The sequence below is a fragment of the Populus nigra genome, chromosome 3 (genome assembly GCF_951802175.1).
Source record: "Populus nigra chromosome 3, ddPopNigr1.1, whole genome shotgun sequence".
Lineage (NCBI taxonomy): Eukaryota > Viridiplantae > Streptophyta > Magnoliopsida > Malpighiales > Salicaceae > Populus > Populus nigra.
Genome location: NC_084854.1, coordinates 25,714,357 through 25,733,115, shown reverse-complemented (window position 1 = coordinate 25,733,115; position 18,759 = coordinate 25,714,357). Strand labels below are relative to the sequence as shown.

The 18,759-nt window shown below is 34.3% G+C and overlaps 1 protein-coding gene and 1 pseudogene across 3 annotated transcripts; both read right to left on the bottom strand.

Annotated features, from left to right (window-relative positions):
* Positions 1-2,133: 2,133 nt before the first annotated feature.
* Positions 2,134-8,205, bottom strand: LOC133688039 (protein PYRICULARIA ORYZAE RESISTANCE 21-like). Of its 3 annotated transcripts, none has more exons than XM_062107419.1 (3): positions 8,065-8,204; positions 2,890-2,977; positions 2,134-2,778 (listed from the first exon to the last, which is right to left on the bottom strand). In XM_062107419.1, exons 1-3 carry the CDS (start codon positions 8,074-8,076, stop codon positions 2,354-2,356), a joined length of 525 nt encoding a protein of 174 aa, XP_061963403.1. In that variant the 5' UTR covers positions 8,077-8,204; the 3' UTR covers positions 2,134-2,353. The 3 variants fall into 3 exon arrangements, with proteins under 3 accessions (XP_061963403.1, XP_061963402.1, XP_061963401.1); XM_062107418.1 differs by lacking the exon at positions 8,065-8,204 and adding an exon at positions 3,180-3,250; XM_062107417.1 differs by lacking the exons at positions 2,134-2,778; positions 2,890-2,977 and adding exons at positions 6,560-7,623; positions 7,735-7,822 and having other exon boundaries at positions 8,065-8,205.
* Positions 8,206-11,897: 3,692 nt separating this feature from the next.
* LOC133689491 (pentatricopeptide repeat-containing protein At4g16390, chloroplastic-like) lies at positions 11,898-14,649 on the bottom strand (annotated as a pseudogene).
* Between the last annotated feature and the right edge of the window lie 4,110 nt (positions 14,650-18,759).

The following is an 18,759-nucleotide window of genomic DNA, read 5'->3' as shown; positions in this document are numbered from 1 at the left end:
TTTTATTTTTAACATTAACACATCAAAATATTAAAATAAATTTTAAAATAATAAATTAATATCTTTTCAAAAGAAAAAAAATCCAATCAATCCAACGTCATAGCCTATTATTGTCAATTTACATGTATTATCAATTTAGGGTGCGTTTGGAAACGCAAGCCAACTCGTGTTTCCAAAAAGATCAATTTTTTTGCTAAAAATTATTTTTTTATATGTTTTGGATCGTTTTGATACGTTGATCTCAAAAATAATTTTTAAAAAATAAAAAAATATTATTTGATGCATTTCAAAATAAAAAAATACTTTAAAAAACAATCATAATCATAACCACACTTCCAAATATACTAAGGCTACGTTTGGGAACGCGGCTGCGGCGGCGTTCCCAAAAAATTTGAATTTTTTTTTTACTAAAATTTAATATGGTTTGTATGTTTTGGGTCGTTTTGATGTGCTGATGTCAAAAATAATTTTTTAAAAATAAAAAAAATATCATTAGCATGTATTTTAACACGAAAAGTTATTTGAAAAACACCCGCAACCACACTGCCAAATACGCTCTAAGTGTCGCGGCCTCACCGTGCAAGAACGTGATTTTACTTTGAAATATTTTGCCTCCACGGGCCATGGAAAACATTGTTCGGTACCCAAAACTATTTTTGTTTAAAATTATTAAAAACATAGTCGGATTAATCAAGTTTAGTCACATCAATATTGTTTTTTCTTCATCTTGACCGAGTCAATCTTTAAATCAAAAATTTTATGAATGAACCAATAGGGTATAATTAACAACTATTCCTTCCGTACAAGTCAATGGAGATTTCCATAACCCCTTCAAAATCTCCATTGCTTCCTTACATTTTCATTGACAGCAAGCTAACCTATCCCATGGTAGCATATTCTTCTGTCATCCCCACCAATTAATTAATGTGTAAAGGAGGAAACGAGTCAAATAACGTCAACCAATGATAATCTGTAGATTAAGACCTTTACATGGCTTCACATAAGACTATACATGGATCATGAGGCATGGCTGAGCTTTACATGAAAAGGAAATTGGTCTTCGATTATTATGTATGTTGATAAAGGGATTATTAATTCTTCTCTCCAAGTCCAATCCTAATTTATAAAATAATAATCCAAATTTCACTATATCATATGGATAAACCGATTTAAACGATTAAAATTTTAAAAAAACCGACCGGTTCGGTTTCAGTTTTATAAGCCTGAAACCGAATCGAACCGAACTCAAACCGGAAAAAAACCGAGCCAAAACAAAAAAATTGAGCCAAACCGGAAAAAACCGAGTCAAACCGGTTTGAACCGGTTTTTATCCTAAAAAACCGAATCTAACCAAACCGAAACCGGTCAATTTGAATTGATTTTGATTTAAAAAAATAATAATTTTAGTTTAGTTAATTTTTTTTATAAAAATCAAACTAAACCAAACAAAAAATAATTATCCCTTTCCATGGCTGAGCTTGCACCATTTTTTCCAGGAAACAAGCATGGTCACGTTTACACCACAGAAGCAATCAAACGATCATGGATTGAAGAAAGCATTTGAAAGTGAAAGAAACTGAGGTGCACGCACCAGCACCATCACCATCACCATGGAAAATGGAACCTTTTGCTTTTATTTGCAATAATTGTAAGTACTTTCGTAACCCTTCAATAATATTTATACATCTCACCAACCTTGTTGACCTTATTGTTTAATCACATAAGATGGTCTCTCTGCGTAAAATATTATAAATTATATGTTTTTATTTATAAGGTTTTATGGAATGAAAAATATATTATCAATTAACTAACATAATTTGCATAGCCAGTCTTTAATTATATTTTGTTTATAAGGTTTTATGGAATGAAAAATATATTTTAAAAAAAAAACAATATTATAAGAAAACTATCATTGACAAAGTACGGTCGAATGATGTTGTATCTGGGCATTTCATCCGGCAAAAAAATGACGAGAGAATAGATGGAGATCGAGGGGTTTTTTGAAACAGATAATAGCACTTTGGAAGAAAACATCCAAAGGGACTTTACAAAGATAAGATACCATAAAAAACAAAGACCATGTAGTAAAGCCTCCCATATTTGTTGACCAAACATGTAAGAAGCCATCAACAATGGAAAAACTGTGACCATTGACTTGAAAATACTAGCTCGGCACAAAGTCGTGCGTCATCTAGCTAGATGAAAGAGGTCAAAACAACAGCAGCAACACAAAAGGGATGATATTATAAACACAACAACACTAAGGCCCATCATGACCACTGGATCGATTTGAATCCAATGTTTGATCTTGGACGTTGACTCAAATCATCGGTCTTCTGAACTTGATTTCCCTTTACATGATTTTGCATGTCGGGGAATAGTACTCTTCATAAACATATAAACTTCTGCACACATAGTAACCCCTACTTCGGCAACTACAACAACCGTCTTCCCATATATCACACACCGCCCTTCTACAAGGTACATGACAATATGGAGGTACTGTTGGCATACAAAAGTGATGACAACATGGGCCTCGGCGGCATTTTTCACAACATGTGCATGTGCATGGTGGTGGTGTTGGTGGTGGTGATGGTGGTGGAGTTGGTGGTGGTGGTGGTGGTGATGGTGGTGGAGTTGGTGGCAGCTTGATCTCAATGCACTTGACAGCTTCACCTCCTTTGCAGTATATTTTTTTCTTGATCTTTTCAGGACTGCAACACACCACAGTGATTGTCACTGTGTTTGCCTTCTTGTCATATATCTGGTTCTGGATTTCTCTTGTTCGTTAATTAACATCATCAAATCCACAAAACTTAGTCACTTCCTTTGGTAATAAAAACAACTCAAACCTAGCACTGTTCTTAAAGAGAAAAAAGAAAGACTCACGAGGGATAGCACACAGTACTCTCTTGATTTTCTTGTGGCATTTTTCGCAGCCAAGGTCAACCACCTTAATCACCATCGTTGTGACTTTCTGTAACAGTAGTAGTTAGTGCTTGCATTTCAAACAAAGCAAAATCTCAAGATAAATTTATAGACAGAAAGATTGGAAGAATCCGCTGTAGAGATTATATATCAAGAACTTGTACATATATAGGACATCCACGTAAAAAGAAGAAAAAGGCCAAAGAGGATGCATTAAAAGATAAATTAACACACACAAATATATATCATACCGTTTCTACCATGGTTTTGTGTATGCGTGGATCCGATGAGACGATGGAAATATGGAGAGTGTATATATATTTATATATATCTATAAAGAGAGGTGTGGGGGGGGGGGGGGGGGGTCCTAATTTAATTAAGATAAATTAAATTAAATGTGAGGCCTTAGTTTAGGTGTCCTTGCATTTTGAGACCAATAAGATGAGGAAATGTTGACTTGGGAGTGGAAACTTGATGCAAGCATCATAAACATCGTCGCTGCTGACCCCACAATCTTTCATCGTCGCTGCTGACCCCACAAGCATCATAACATAAAAAATATTAATATTTAAGACTAGATTTAAAAGTTTATAAAACTAGATTTAAAAGTCTTGAGTATACCGTAATACTTGCTGTTAAAAGTAATATTTATAATATTAATTATAATACAAATAATAATATTTTTAATATTAATAATAATATTAAACTTGTCTAGTTCAAGTTCTTATAGTTTTTTATTCCTTGAAATTAAATTTATGGTCTTTTTTCAATAGCAAAAATATTTTTTTAAAAAATTATTAATGATCTAATTATAACAATAATAATAAAAATAAGAATAATAAGAATACTACTAATAATAATAAACTTGGATTTGGGGCCACAACTAGATCTATGTTTCTAGGATTTGGTTTCGATGATGATGATGATGATGATGATGATGATGATGATGATGATGATGATGATGATGATGATGATGATGATGATGATGAACTTGTCTGACCTAAGTTTTTATAGTTTTTAATCTCTTCAAATTTAATTTATAATTTTTTTATTAGTAATATTTTTTTTAAATTTAATAATAATAAAATAATAACAACATTAAAAATAAGAATAACAACGACGATGATGACAATAATAATATAATAATAATCTTTAATTTTACTCTTCAAATTAAATCTATGATTTTTTTCAATAGTAATAATATTTTTTTAATTTTTTTATTAATAATCATGTTAATAATAATGACAATAATAATATTTATAATATTATTAAAGATATCTAACCTAAATTTTTATAATTTATAATTTTATCTTTCAAATTAAATTAAATAATAATAAATAAATTCATAAAACAAGAAAAATATTGATCCAGTTTACAATCCTTGAGAGAGATGACATTGACACTTATTGCTCATGCTTGAAAAGTTGACGACACATTATGGACTATGTTGAAACCGTAAATAGTGCACAAGAATCCTCGTATGTGAGGTTAAGTTCATGTTTGAAAATGAGATAAATAGTTTTTTTAAAATAATATTTTTATATTAAAAATATATTAAAATAATTTTTAATTTTATTATTTGCATTAACAAACACATTAAAATTATTAAAAAGTATTCATAAAACTATTAAATAAAAAATAATTTAAAAAACACTCTAAAAAGCTGATTTAACTATATATGTTACCACACATATAGAACATAAATATATAATTGTTTTTTGTATATTTTTTGCGACTATGATTTAAAAAATCTATAAATTAAACCTTTTTAAAATCAAGTTTTTACCATTATTTAAGATGAAAAGCAAATTTAAGCGCTGAAAAATTAAGTAACGTTTAAAATTATAATAAGTTCAATTACACTACGTCACAATATCAAAAGAAATCTAAAGCGTGGTTGCTAAAGAAATTTTTCTTTTTTAAAAAATGTCGGTTTATTTAAAGAGGGAAAAGGTGGTAGCTTGCTTCGTCGCCATGAAAAGAAGAGAGTGAAGCAATCGATGTGGGAACAGATGAGTACTGCGCTGCTTCCTTCAACTCAAAGTATATATTGGTGAGTTCAAGGACGAGATGATTTATTGGAGATCCAAAAGGCTTGACGCAGAAAGAGGTGACTTTTTAATGATTTTATTGACCGATGATCACTTGTTTAATTTTCTGATCATCATGACTATATTCCTTAATTTCACTTTAAATAAAATAATTTCTCTCAATAATCAATGTTCTGTGAAGCCCTAATTGGCAAACAAAATGTATAAAGTTTTTCTTTTTTGTTGAAAATAATTAAAAACCAATAATCCCTTTAAATCATTAAAAAGTTCGTGAAAAGGGCCTTAATCCCTTTAAATTTCTATTGATTAATTTTATCATTTCATTGTATTTCAATGATGACTGCCACCTACCATATAATATGTTTTACGATCGAGGATTTTTCAATTAAAAATATATTAAAATAATATATATATTTTAAAAAATATCAGCATATTAAAAATATAAAAAAACATTTAATCTAATGTTTTTTTCAAATAAAAAAATTAAAAAATACTTTAAAAAGAAAAAAAGACGTGTGAAATTCACTTTAATGTACTGTAAAATGATCAAACATCTTACTTTTTTTTTTTTACATATAAAGCTAGCATCATTCATAAAGTTTGGTGGCTCCAATGGGTTACAAAGCTCAATTTCTGTGTCGAGACTGGTTAGTAAAGCAAATAAATACCCTTTTCTTTTGGGTGAAATAAAAAAAGGGCATCCTTTGCCACGTCAATCTCCCTTTATTAGTTAGAAAAGTACATTTTTTCTGATGGAAAAAACCACGTTAAAATTTCTTTTTCTTTTTACGCCACTTATTTTGGTACAACTGCTTTTGCATTTTTCATGTTTTTTATATCTAAATCTTTAAATTAAAAAATAATTTGGTATTATTTTAGTTTATATTAAAAATGATAATAACTTGGCAAATTTCAATGAATCATTAAATTTAAATTTAATGACATAATTATAATAATAGTGTATATAATGATAGTCAATCTAAAACCTGACTCAAATGTTGGTTAATTACTTGGATTTTTAAAAACTTTTATTCAGAAAAACATTATTTAAGTTTTTTCAATCAAAATAATATTATTTTATAATATATATGAATTGACTCCCTGCCCGCGAATTGATATAACAAACTCACATTTCAGATTCTATATCAGATGTGATCACAAAACATTTATTTAAAACTGAGAAAATAGGAATCCCATATTTTTCATTGTGCAAGAATTTCACTCTTTTAATCATTAATATTAGTGTTTAGAGAGCAACTAATATAAATTTCGTAGTCGACAACTTTACATAATCTCATATATCAACAAATCACGAGAAGGAAGGGAACTGCTCAATTCAATGATTCTGTGATATTCATGAGAGAATTCTTATCGCCAAGTACAATGACGGGATCATGACAGTCCACATTCCATTATCTAGATGGATCATGCATGACCTAAATTTCTGACAGCGAAGCTTCATAATGTTTACAAACAAAAGCCATCGATCAGTTACTGTCAGAAATTAAAGAAACCAAATGGAAAGTGAATGGAAGGAAGATGCTGAGATGCACTATCACTATACAAATTAACAGCAATGATTATGGAAGCTTTAAAATCCCCTATATTAATTTATTAAAAATCTTAACATCTCTTGTAATAAAATATTGTTCCCACATGATCACCAACCTTATTGTATCACATAAAATATTTATAACGAAGGAAGAAGACCCAATAATTTGCAGCCAAAACTGACCCCAACATTTCAACATAGACAACTAGCTAGCTAGACAAGGTTATGACAAGGTTCTGAAAACCATCATTGCCAAAGTACGGTCGAATGATGTTGTTTCTGGGCATTTCATCCGGCAAAAAATGACGAGAGAATAGATGGAGATCGAGGGGTTTTTTGAAACAGATAATATATAGCACTTTGGAAGAAAACATCCATCGAAAGGGACAAAATCCTAGGACTATACAAGGATAAGATAACATAGAAAACAAAGACTATGTAGTAAAGCCTCCCATTTTGCTGACCAAACATGTAACAAATGAAGTCGTGCATCATCTAGATGAAAGAGGTCAAAACAACAGCAGCATCACAAAACAGATGATATAAATACAACAACAGTACTAAGGTCCATCATGACCACTGGGTTTGAATCCAATGGTTGATGTTGGACGTTGACTCAAATCATCGGTCTTCTTAACTTGATTTCCCTTTACATGATTGTGCATGGCGCCGAGGGATAGTACTCTTCACAAACATATGCACTTCTGCACAGATAGTAACCCCTACTTCGGCAACTACAACAACCGTCTTCCCATATATCACACACCGCCCTTCTACAAGGTACAGGACAATATGGAGGTACTGTTGGCATACAAAAGTGATGACAACATGGGCCTCGGCGGCATTTTTCACAACAAGTGCATGGTTTTGGTTCTGGTTCTGGTTCTGGTTCTGGTTTTGGTTTTGTTTCTGGTTTTGTTTCTGGTTCTGGTTTTGTTTCTGGTTTTGGCTTCGGAGGCGGCTTGATCTCAACGCACTTGACAGTTCGACCTCCTTTGCAGTATATTTTTTTCTTGATCTTTTCAGGACAGCAACACACCACAGTGATTGTCACTGTGTTTTCCTTCTTGTCATATGTCTGGTTCTGGATTTCTATTGTTCATTAATTAACATCATCAAATCCACAAAACTTAGTCACTTCCTTTGGTAATAAAAACAACTCAAACCTGGCACTGTTTTTAAAGAGAAAAAAGAAAGACTCACGAGGGATAGCACACAGTACTCTCTTGATTTTCTTGTGGCATTTTTCGCAGCCAAGGTCAACCACCTTAATCACCATCGTTGTGACTTTCTGTAACAGTAGTAGTTAGTGCATGCATTTCATATAGGACCGCACCATGATTAATCCCAATAGAAAACATAAAAAAACGTCGTCATGATAAATTTATAGACAGAAAGATTGGAAGAACTCAAAACATGTTCTGACATGGAAGAATCCGCTGTAGAGATTATCAAGAAGTTGTACATATATAGCCAAATTAAGAGGATCGATGCATTAAAAGATAAATTAACACACACAAATATATATCATACCGTTTCCACCATGGTTTTGTGTATGCTTTGATCCGATGAGACGATGGAAATATGGAGAGTATATATATAGAGGTTGGGGGAGGGGGTTAATTTAATTAAGATAAATACATCTGAAACATGTGAGGCTTTAATTTAATTGTCCTTGCATTTTTAGACCAATAAGATGAGGAAATGTGTGGACTTGATGCAACCATCGTAATATCATATCGTCGCTGCTGACCCAACAATCTTTCATCAGCAACAGATAGTTTTGATGTTCACATCTCACCTTCTATTTTGTTAATCAATTCCAAGGTTAACCTAATACAAAAATTATTTTTTTTAATGTATTAGGTTAATATAAAGGATTGTTTCTTAAAACTATTTAAAATAAACAAATCATTCTATGTATAAAATGGTTATCTATACTGTGAAAAAAAATCAATATAAAATAGGGATGTTTAAAAATATCAATTCATTTATAATATTTGCATTATCCAACTTCACCCAATCCATTAAAGCCATATTATATGGATATTATAGATAATAGTGAGTTAAAAAATCTAAGAAATAAACATCACGGGTCAAGAAACTCAACCTAACATGTATATCTTATAACAATAAACTTAAATATTTATTGTTATATGTCTTGCTATTTATTTATTTTTATTTTTTCACAATTAATTCTTTCATTTTAGTTAATTAATTTATTTGATGTATTAAGTCTAAATTATTTGTTAAGACTTATAGCATGTTTTGATTTGTTCAGCATAATTCTTAGTTCTAGTTAAATTTAGTCCATAAAAATTAGCAATATAAATTTAACTTGTAAATATATATAATATTCACAAAATAATTAACCTAGCAAGATATATCTAACCATCGGGTATAAATAAAAAATAAATAGGTGAAATTTACAAAACATTAAAAATTATGTTGGAAATATCAAACCTACTTCACCGAATCATATTTATGAACACCGCTAATATAAAGGTTGTATTGTATCTATCCTAAGGTGCATTAGTTTGGTGATGTTCAATTTGGAAAGGAGAAAGAGACAGAAGTGGTTAAGCGACGATGATAAATGAATGGTGCTACGAAAGATTAAAGGGGTGGAGGAGACCGGTGAGCATGCTATGTGGCTCTCGTGTTGCTTCTAGAATATGGAATTAATATTATCATCAACAAACGGTTTGGTTTTCGCAATGTCGCCGGACATGTTAATTTTTTTTAGATGTAAAACAATGATGATATTGTTTTTAGAGGATTTATGAAAATTTAGAATTTGGTTTCATAAATTTAATTAATTTAATAATATAATTATAAAAAAATGACAATGACTAATAAAAATATAAATTCTTGTTAATATCATAAAAAAACAACGATTTTATTTTATAACCAAAATAAAGTTGAATGAAAAAGAGCAATCCCATAGAAAAAAAACACTCAAAACTTAATCACTAGTAAATCAAACTAAATAATCAATTATAAAAATTAAAAATTAAAAAATAATATTGAAATCTCTTAGATGTGGCATGATTTCCAGACTCAAAATTCTTGGATCTTGCATAAGTATTTGATTTAATTTATTTAGATTTGATATACTTATTAAATTTAAAAAACTTAAAATATTATCTACACTGTTAATATCTTTTTACATTTTAATATTTACTCGTTACGCATTTAACAAATAATTTCTATTTATTTTATGTTTCTTATTACGGTTGGTTTTTAAAGCTCTTATATAAACACTTGGGGTGTTTCATTTCTTATTAGAGAATATTATTCAAATCTAACTAGATTTTTCTATGGTTATGTCTAACTTTAGAGTTTTAAAACCCTAATTTTATCTTCATTGTTAGAATTTCTTAATATAAAATGTTGTTTTTTCAATAAAACGATGTACTAGGGGAAAATCTTAGGCGACTGAGAATTTTGAAGAATATAAGCTTGATTGAGATTTTTTAATCTTAGGCGACAAAGTTAATGGAAAATTTGTGGACTGCCTAAATAGTTGGGGGCATTTTTTAGGTTTGCCCCTTTTTTCTTTTCTTTTGGTGCCCGAAAATTCAAATGCTATTAAGCAATACTCTAATAAAAGGTGTGGACTGTTCAGCAAAAAAATAAACCGCTGTGTATTGTGATTTTTTTATAAACTTTTTTTTTTTAAATGCAATCTCATAAGCCTAAATCGATGACCAATTAAAATACTTTTATTAAGAAAGGGAAAGATTAAAGTTAGAGGACTAAAAAGAAAAATACAACAAACAAATGCTTTTGCTAAAACTAGGGTAAACATATACTTTAGTCTTCCAAATTTTTAGATTATATGCTTTCAGTCTCTAATAATTTATGAAATTCAATTTTGATCCTAAACTTTATTTTTCTTATTTTTTGATCCCTAATTTGAGAGAGAAAAGAAAAAGTGGCTAGATTCCGGTTATAGAAAAAAAAAATCCTAATTGATACTGATTTTAGCCATAAAAATAGATAATTTTTGTTTCAATGGTTTACTTTTGACAAGTAAAGCTTAGACAATATGTTGTTTTTACCTTAAACTTGCTTGGAATAATGGATTTGAACTCGAAAAGAATTATGGTTTCGGGTTCATTAATGATTTTTGGAGATAATTTTTGGGTTATTAGAAGTTATTTTTAGAGTGATTTTTTGGTTTTTTTCAAGTTCAAATATTGTTAAAAATATGTTTTTTTTTTACCTGAAACAAATTAGCTTTTTTTTCGGGTCGAAAAAGTCTAGTTTACTTCAATTGGATAGAGATATAAATTAGCCTGATTTTCAAGTCATAAAAGTCTAGTTTATTTCAGTTGTATAGAGATGAAGCTTGATAATTTGTTTGGTTGAATAAATAGTTTATTAATTCACTTAATTAGATGAATACATGAAATTTTTAAATTTTATTTAAGTTCTTTTATGTACAAAAACATGTCCCAAAAATCTGAATATATCATTTTTTAAAAAAATATTATTTGATCCACGGCAAAACTCTGGTGAAAGAGCTAGTAATAACCTACTTCTAATTAATTTATTCTTTTTTTTTTCATGTGTAATGCCACCTATGTGCTTTCTTCTTTAATTTTTTTTTTCTTTAATCAGCTGGTATCTGACCTTAAGCAACCAACGAAAGAACTATTTACAGAAAAATAAATCTTTTTTTGTCTTTTGACCAGGCTCGCGGACTTCTCTACATTGATATTGGGCTATAGGGAACCATAAAAACCAGCCATACTGGTAAGGAAACTCCTATAAACAATGGTGCAAACTTTTCTGTCATGTACAGTATCAAATCAAAGCTTGTAACAACAGTTGTCTGGCATTGCATTGCACAAGAAGTGCAGATTATATATGCTCGATGTCCAGAATTGATTTAACCTATAGTGAAGCAGTAGAACTTCGCTGCACGAATACCATTTATGCAGTTGTGACTTCAGCAGCAACCATGACAATTGGTTCATTGTAAGCAAATGCTCGAGTCTTGTTGATTTGACGAGGCAGTCACTTAGCACTGCCGACACTGCAGACAGAAAACAAGCCATGTTCTGTCAGATCACACATGCATATGGAATGGATTTTGATCCAATCTTAAATAGCTTTAAATTTCAATCCCGAAAATGCAATGTACTAGCTATTCCCTCACCGAATAATTGCCTCAATTGTGCAGAAGATGCTCATGAATCATAGCACAACCAGTCAAAGTACCATGATCTAGATTTTTAGAATCTGATCAGCTATATGACGATTCAATGGCTAAATATAATTCTTTATCTTAACGACACAAAAATTCCCTATCAACAGAGACAATATCAGCAGAAAAGGAAACATTATTATGGTGGGCACGTACCATTTATGGACATAAAAAAAAAGGAAAATCTACATGAGCATGGCACCTAAGCAGCTACTGCGTCAGTTGATTTTCTAGATTCCAACCATGACTCAGCTGCAACCTTTGTAGTTAAGAACCAGCCAACCTTATCAGGAGCCTCATGGAATGGAGAATTTAGTTCCTTCAAATATGACTCCAACACATTGGCTAAACCTTTCTCAGAATACTTGTGTTTCCCATGCCCAGTATTGATTCCAAGCAATGGTGGCAGCTGCTCCCCTGCCTCCAGTACCTTGGACAAGTCATTCATCCAAATACGTAATGCTGTCATAGCTGCCCCGGGGAAGAGACTCTTTAGATTTAGGGACCACTGGGCTGAAGTTCTGGACATTATATTGGTGTAAATTTCAAGTGTCAATCCAAGGTCAAGCAACTCGCAAGCTCTCTCCAACATATTGAGCTTGATACAGAGGTCAATTAAGCAATTGCAGTAAGCTTTCTTTACTTCGGTGCTAATAATATCAAACAGGTCGGTAGCTTCGTTCTTAAAATTCCCCTCACTGTCTTGCTCTACCAAAAGTTTAACCACATAACCAAGCTTCGGATTAGCCCTCTCAACACATTTAACAAGCTTGCTGAGCTCTTCATTTGGTGTTTGAGTCATCACATTCAGAAGACAGCCACAGAACCGATCATCTGGAGTTATAACCAATTCAAAATTTCGGTTAAATGTCTTCACAACATCATCAATGAGTTGGGCTTTTCCATAGCACTGGATAAGTGATGTCAAGATAAAAATATTAGGCTGAAAACCTGCTTCGAACATCTCATTCAACGTATTCTCTACCTCCAACACTTTCCCACAGCATGAGAAAACGGTAATCATGGATGAGAAAGTCCAACTATCAGGCTTGATTCCAGAACTCTTCATTGTTAAAATAAGATAAAAGTTAGAATTCTAAATAATCTCTATATTATGAATACTTAATCTTAATCTAAATACAAATAATATATATATATATAGAATAAATTAAAAATATTATTCTTTCCTTAATAAATAAGACTATATAAATATTATTTAGCTCAAAAATCTCAACAGCTTTATCCACGTGGCCAAGATCAGCACACATAGCCAATATGGAATTATAAAGAACTACAATCAATCCCAACCCATTTTCCTTCATTTCCTAATAAATTTTAAACGCATCATCTCCAGAACGAGCTCTACCATACGCATGCAGAAGAGCTGCATATGTCACAAAACTTGGTGACAACCCATTGTCAATTATATCCTGATAGAATTTCTTCACCTGCCAAGGCCTCTTGGCTCTTCCCATGGCATCTAACAAAATGTTGTAAATGACCAAATTTGGCTTAACACCTAAAGCCTTCATTTCTTCATAAACAGTCAAACACCCATCAAAATTCCCAGCAACCTTATAAATCCTAATCAATGTAGAGAACGGCGTTGCATCTAGCCGCCACTCCCCCGTTCTAGCACGGTCATATAAGCTCAATGCCTTTTCAACATTACCAGCCCGCCCATACGAATCAATCATAGTCGAAAAGGTAACATCGTCAGGTTCAAGCCCAAAACTCGGCATTTTCTCAAACCACTCAACTGCCTTATCAGCTAAATTACACAACCTAGCACAACTAATTATCGTCGAAAATGTAAAATTATCAGGCTTAACACCTCTCTCAAGCATCTCATCGAACAACTTCTCGGCTTTATCCAAATCTCTTCCTTTCCTAAAAACTTTCAAAGTCACTACTTCCTATATTTTTAATTTGTTAGTTTTCAAAAATAAAATAATGTATATTTCTAGACGCTCTTTTATTCAGTGTCAAGCTTGTCCGCTTGGTAAGTCTTCACGTCTGTCATTGTGACCTACAAGTCACAAAACTGCTGCCCTACTTGATAATATTTAGTGATGTTTGAGGCCCTGCTCCTATGTTTTCCTCTAATGGTTTTCGTTACTTTGTTATATATATATTGTTAAGCTCAACTTAACAAGAATAAGAAAAAGAAGCAGAGAGAAGAACAAAGGAATGAGAAGTTCTGTTATTAATTTTTTTGTGCTGTATACGTAAACTCCACTGTCTATTTATACTACCCTTCCCATGCTTTACACGTTTATTTCTATGGTTAACTAACTTCTAACTGACTCTAACGGCATTACACAAGTGCCCCCACACAACCTCCTTGTAACAACAATCCAGCTGTAACAATCCAGCTGTAACAATACTCCCATCTTGAATGCATTCTTGTCTCATGAATGCTAAGTAGTGTTTGCCAAGAGTGGTGCAATGCATTCTGGAAACTGTTTTTGTAGTTCCTCCAGGTCTTCCCATGTAGCATCTTCGGGAAAAATATTGGACCATTGAATTAACCTTGCTGTTACTGCCCGATTGTCCTTCTTCATCATCTTCCTATCTAATATGGCTATTGGCACAATCTGCATCCGTCCTTCTTTGTCAGTCAATGGCAATTTAGAAGAAGCGATTGCTGTGTCACCAATCTTTTTCTTGAGTAAGGAGACATGGAACACTGGGTGTACCAAACTTCCTTCTGGCAGCCTCAACTCATAAGCCACCATCCCGATTCTGTGAATAATTGGATAGGGTCCATAATATCGGGGGTTGAGTTTGAGGTTCCTTCTTAATGCCATATTATTTTGTCGATAAGGTTGAAGCTTAAGAAAAACCAAGTCTCCAACCAAAAACTCCCTCTCTGACCTGTGCTTATCATCCACTTGCTTCATCCTATGCCTTGCTGCTTCTTCAATTCAAGGTCCATGTTGGCCCTTCGTTGTAGCACATCTTCCACTACAGCCACTGGTGTCGATTCTTGAGCAATCCACTCTCTCTGCGGAGGAAGATAGCCATAGAGGGCTTGAAAGGGACTCATGCCCAATGTTGAATGATAGCTGGAATTATACCACCATTGTGCCAGCGATAACCAATGAAACCAGCGTTTTGGTTGATGCATGGTCATGCAACGCAGATACGTTTCCAAACACCGATTCACCCTCTCGATCTACCCATCCATCTGTGGGTGGTAAGCCATGCTCATCAACACCTGAACTCCTAATTTTTTGAACAATTCCTTCCAAAAAATGCTAGTAAAGATCTTGTCCCTGTCGGTGATAATAACAGCCGGTAGTCCATGAAACTTGTAGACATGATCAAGGAATAGCTGCGCAATACCTTGTGCCGTGTAAGGATGACTGAGCGCGATGAAATGTCCATATTTAGTAAACCTGTCTACGACTACCATAATAGCATTCTTTCTATCCGAACTTGGCAGCCCTTCTATAAAGTCCATGGTGATGGCTTCCCACGTTCCATTAGGAACTGGTAATGGTTGTAATAAGCCTGGATAAGCTACTCTCTCTGCCTTAGCTTGTTTACAAACATCGCATTCTTCCACTGTTCTTTTCACTATAGCCTTCATTCCTGACCAATAGAAATTGGCCTTCAGCCTCCTGAATGTGTTTTGTATACCCGCATGCCCTCCCACATAAGAATCATGCACAGATTTAACCAGTTTAGCTCTGAGTTCCCCTTCTTGTCCCACAACTATCCTGCCTTTGTACCTCAACACCCCTTCTGCATAAGTGTAATCACTATTTCCTGTGTCCCCCATCATTTTGCCCATGATAATGGTCTGCAACTTAGGATCCTTGTCATAGGATGCATGAACCTCCTCATACCAAGCTGGTAGTATATTGGTTACTGCCTGCAACTCTCTAACAGCTGTGACCAACGAACTATTGTTGTGCTTCCTGGATAGTGCATCGGCAGCAATGTTCTCCCTGCCCTTTCGGTATAGTATGGTATAACGCAACCCTAGGAGCTTGGTCAGACCTTTCTTCTGTATGACAAATTGCTCTTGCTCTAAGTAATGTCTCCATTTCTCCACAGCCATGAGGATGGCCAAGTATTCTTTTTCGTTTATGGATAGCCCCATATGTTTTGGACTTAAGGCTTTGCTGAAATAAGCTATAGGATGACCTTTTTGGCTTAAGACTGCCCCCAATCCTGAATCACAAGCATCGGTCTCCAAGAAGAAGGTCTTAGAGAAATCAGGTAGAGCTAAGACTGGTGCTTCACACAAGGCTTTCTTCAAACGATCGAAAGCTTGTTGAGATTGATCATTCCACCTAAAATTATTCTTCTTCAGCAATTCTGTGAGGGGTTTGCTGATAACTCCAAAATGTCGGATGAACTTTCTATAGTACCCAGCCAATCCCAAGAACCCCCTTAATTCTTTCAAAGCTTGTGGAACAGGCCAGTTGTTCACTGCTTCGGTTTTCTTCCAGTCGGTTGATACTCCTGTTATAGAAATTACATGCCCCAGGTATTCCACTTGTAGTTCCCCAAAGGCACATTTGGATCTCTTGGCCAACAGCTGGTTATTACTTAAGGTCTCCAGAACCTGCCGGAGATGGACAAGTGTCTCTCAAATGTTGGGCTGTAAATGAGTATGTCATCAAAGAAAACCAGCACAAACTTGCGCAAGTAAGGCTCCAGTATGCTGTTCATTAACGCCTGGAAGGTGGCCGGCGCATTGGTAAGGCCGAATGGCATGACCCTGAACTCATAATGCCCATGATGCGTCCTGAATGCTATCTTCTCAATGTCCTCCTCGTGCATCCTAACCTGATGGTAGCCTGACCTCAGGTCCAGTTTTGAGAAGAAGCTTGAGCCATGCAGTTCGTCCAGAAGATCATCAATAAGAGGAATGGGGAACTTGTTTTTTATGGTTTGTTCATTGAGTTGCCTGTAATCAATACAGAATCTCCATGGATTGTCTTTTTTTTTTTAACCAGCGGCACCGGGGATGCAAAAGGACTAACGTTGTGCTGAATCACGCCATTAGATATCATTTCCTTCACCAGTTTCTCTATTTCTCCTTTTTGAATGAATGAGCTTTTATAAGGCCTGATGTTAATAGGTTGTGACCCTGGTTTCAGAGGTATCTTGTGATCGAATCGCCTTGCTGGAGGTAAGGTTCGTGGCTCCTCAAAGATTCCAGCAAATTCCGCCAACAGAGATTTAATCTCAGCCCTTGTTTCAGTTGGCTTATTTTCCTTCCCACTGTCCATTACAAAGAACTGGCCTACTAGCCCACCAATCACATCCTTGAAGCTTCTATGTTCTTTCAGGGTGGTTATCATCTGTAATTCAGCCCCCTGTGAAATGCCTTTTAGCTCAATCATCCTGCCATCTTTTCTAAATGACAGCCGCAATTTGATGAAATCAAATAACACTGGAGAATACTTCTTCAACCAGTCGACTCCCAGCACCAGATCATGCCTACCCAATTCCAACACCCTCAAGTTTGACTTGAATTCATAGCTTTGCATAAACCAAGTGAATGCAGGGCAATGTGTCTCACATAGCATGACATTTCCATTGGCCACCATAACTGCCAACAATGTAGTTTTACTGGTGGTAGCATTCAACGCCTTGATTGTGCTTTCATTAATAAAACTATAGGTGCTCCCACTATCGATGAGGATGATAAGGTTCTGCCCTTAACAGTTTCCTTTAATCCTGATAGTATTGTAAGTGTCGTTGTCTGCTAATGCGTTTAATGACAGACCATATTCGTCTATCTGATCATTCCCCTGTCTTCGAACTCTCCTACTTCTTTATCTTCTCCTCCTTCCACGCCTTCTATCATGTGTAAAATTTTGGAATTGCATCTATGCCCAGGCATGTATTTATCCCCACATCTAAAACATTGTCCCAATTTCTTTCGTTGTTCATAGAGACTATCTGAAAGTGGCTTCACTCCTTCAGTCCTGGATGGACCAAAATATTTGGAGGGAACAGTGCCTGGTATTCTACCACTGTGAAGTGGAGGATTGCTTCGTTGCAGTGATCGAGTCTTCTTGGTTAAGGCATTGTTAGCCTCCTCCTGCCATTTGGCTTGTTCAAATGCCACCAACACCCTTGCAGGTTTTAAAATTTTGAGCACCAGTTTGATCTCATCTTTCAATCCACTAATAAAACTGGAGACATAGTAAGCTTCTGGCAACAGTGGGTTGAGAACCCCCATCAGTGATCTCAGCTCCTCAAACCTTTCTATATAGTCATCCATGTTCCCGTCTTGGATCAGTTTGTTGAATTCTTCAACAATGTCATCCTTGCTTCCAAACCTCTTGCAAAGATCCTGAGAAAACTCTTCCCATTCTATATGTGAATCACTACCTCGTACCAAGCCCTCAAACCACACATCTGCCTTGCCTTCCAAGTAATACGAGACCACCTCTATCCATTGATGTGCAGGTATCGAGTGTATCCTGAAGTATTTCTTGCATTTTCGCAGCCATCCTCGAGGATCCTCTCCTCTGAAGGTTGACAACTCCATCCTTGACAATGGTATATGGAACCCTGACTTATAAAAATCTTGCCCTGTCATCTGCTCACCTCGACTCTGAGTTCTAAGTCCTGGTGTTATTTTCTCGTAGATGCATTCACTTACGTTCCTGTCCATTCCTGGTGTTGCTAGGATACCTCTGGAATGGCCTCCCGCCATCTCTGTCCTTGCTATTTGGGCAACTACAAATTGTTGGAACTGTAAGGATAGTAGTTCCATTTGTATGACTAATTGCTCAATCTTGGCCCCTTGCTCCTTGTTTTTTGCCATGGACTCCTGCCATTCTAGATGATAAGTCTGCAGCTGGTTGTCTAACCTTTTGCAATGTTCATCCACTATCTTGAATTTGTTACCGTCCACCATTGTCGAATGAGGTTCGCAGCTTGTTGCAAGCTCTGATACCAATTGTTAAGCTCAGCTTAACAAGAATAAGAAAAAGAAGCAGAGAGAAGAACAGATGAATGAGAAGTTCTGTTATTAATTT

Bases quoted from the DNA above. Each gene is read 5' to 3' on its own strand.
- LOC133688039 (XM_062107417.1), bottom strand. The intron at 7,624-7,734 runs GTGAGTCTTTCT...AATGAACAATAG, and splicing joins AGTACTGTGTGCTATCCCTC to AAATCCAGAACCAGACATAT.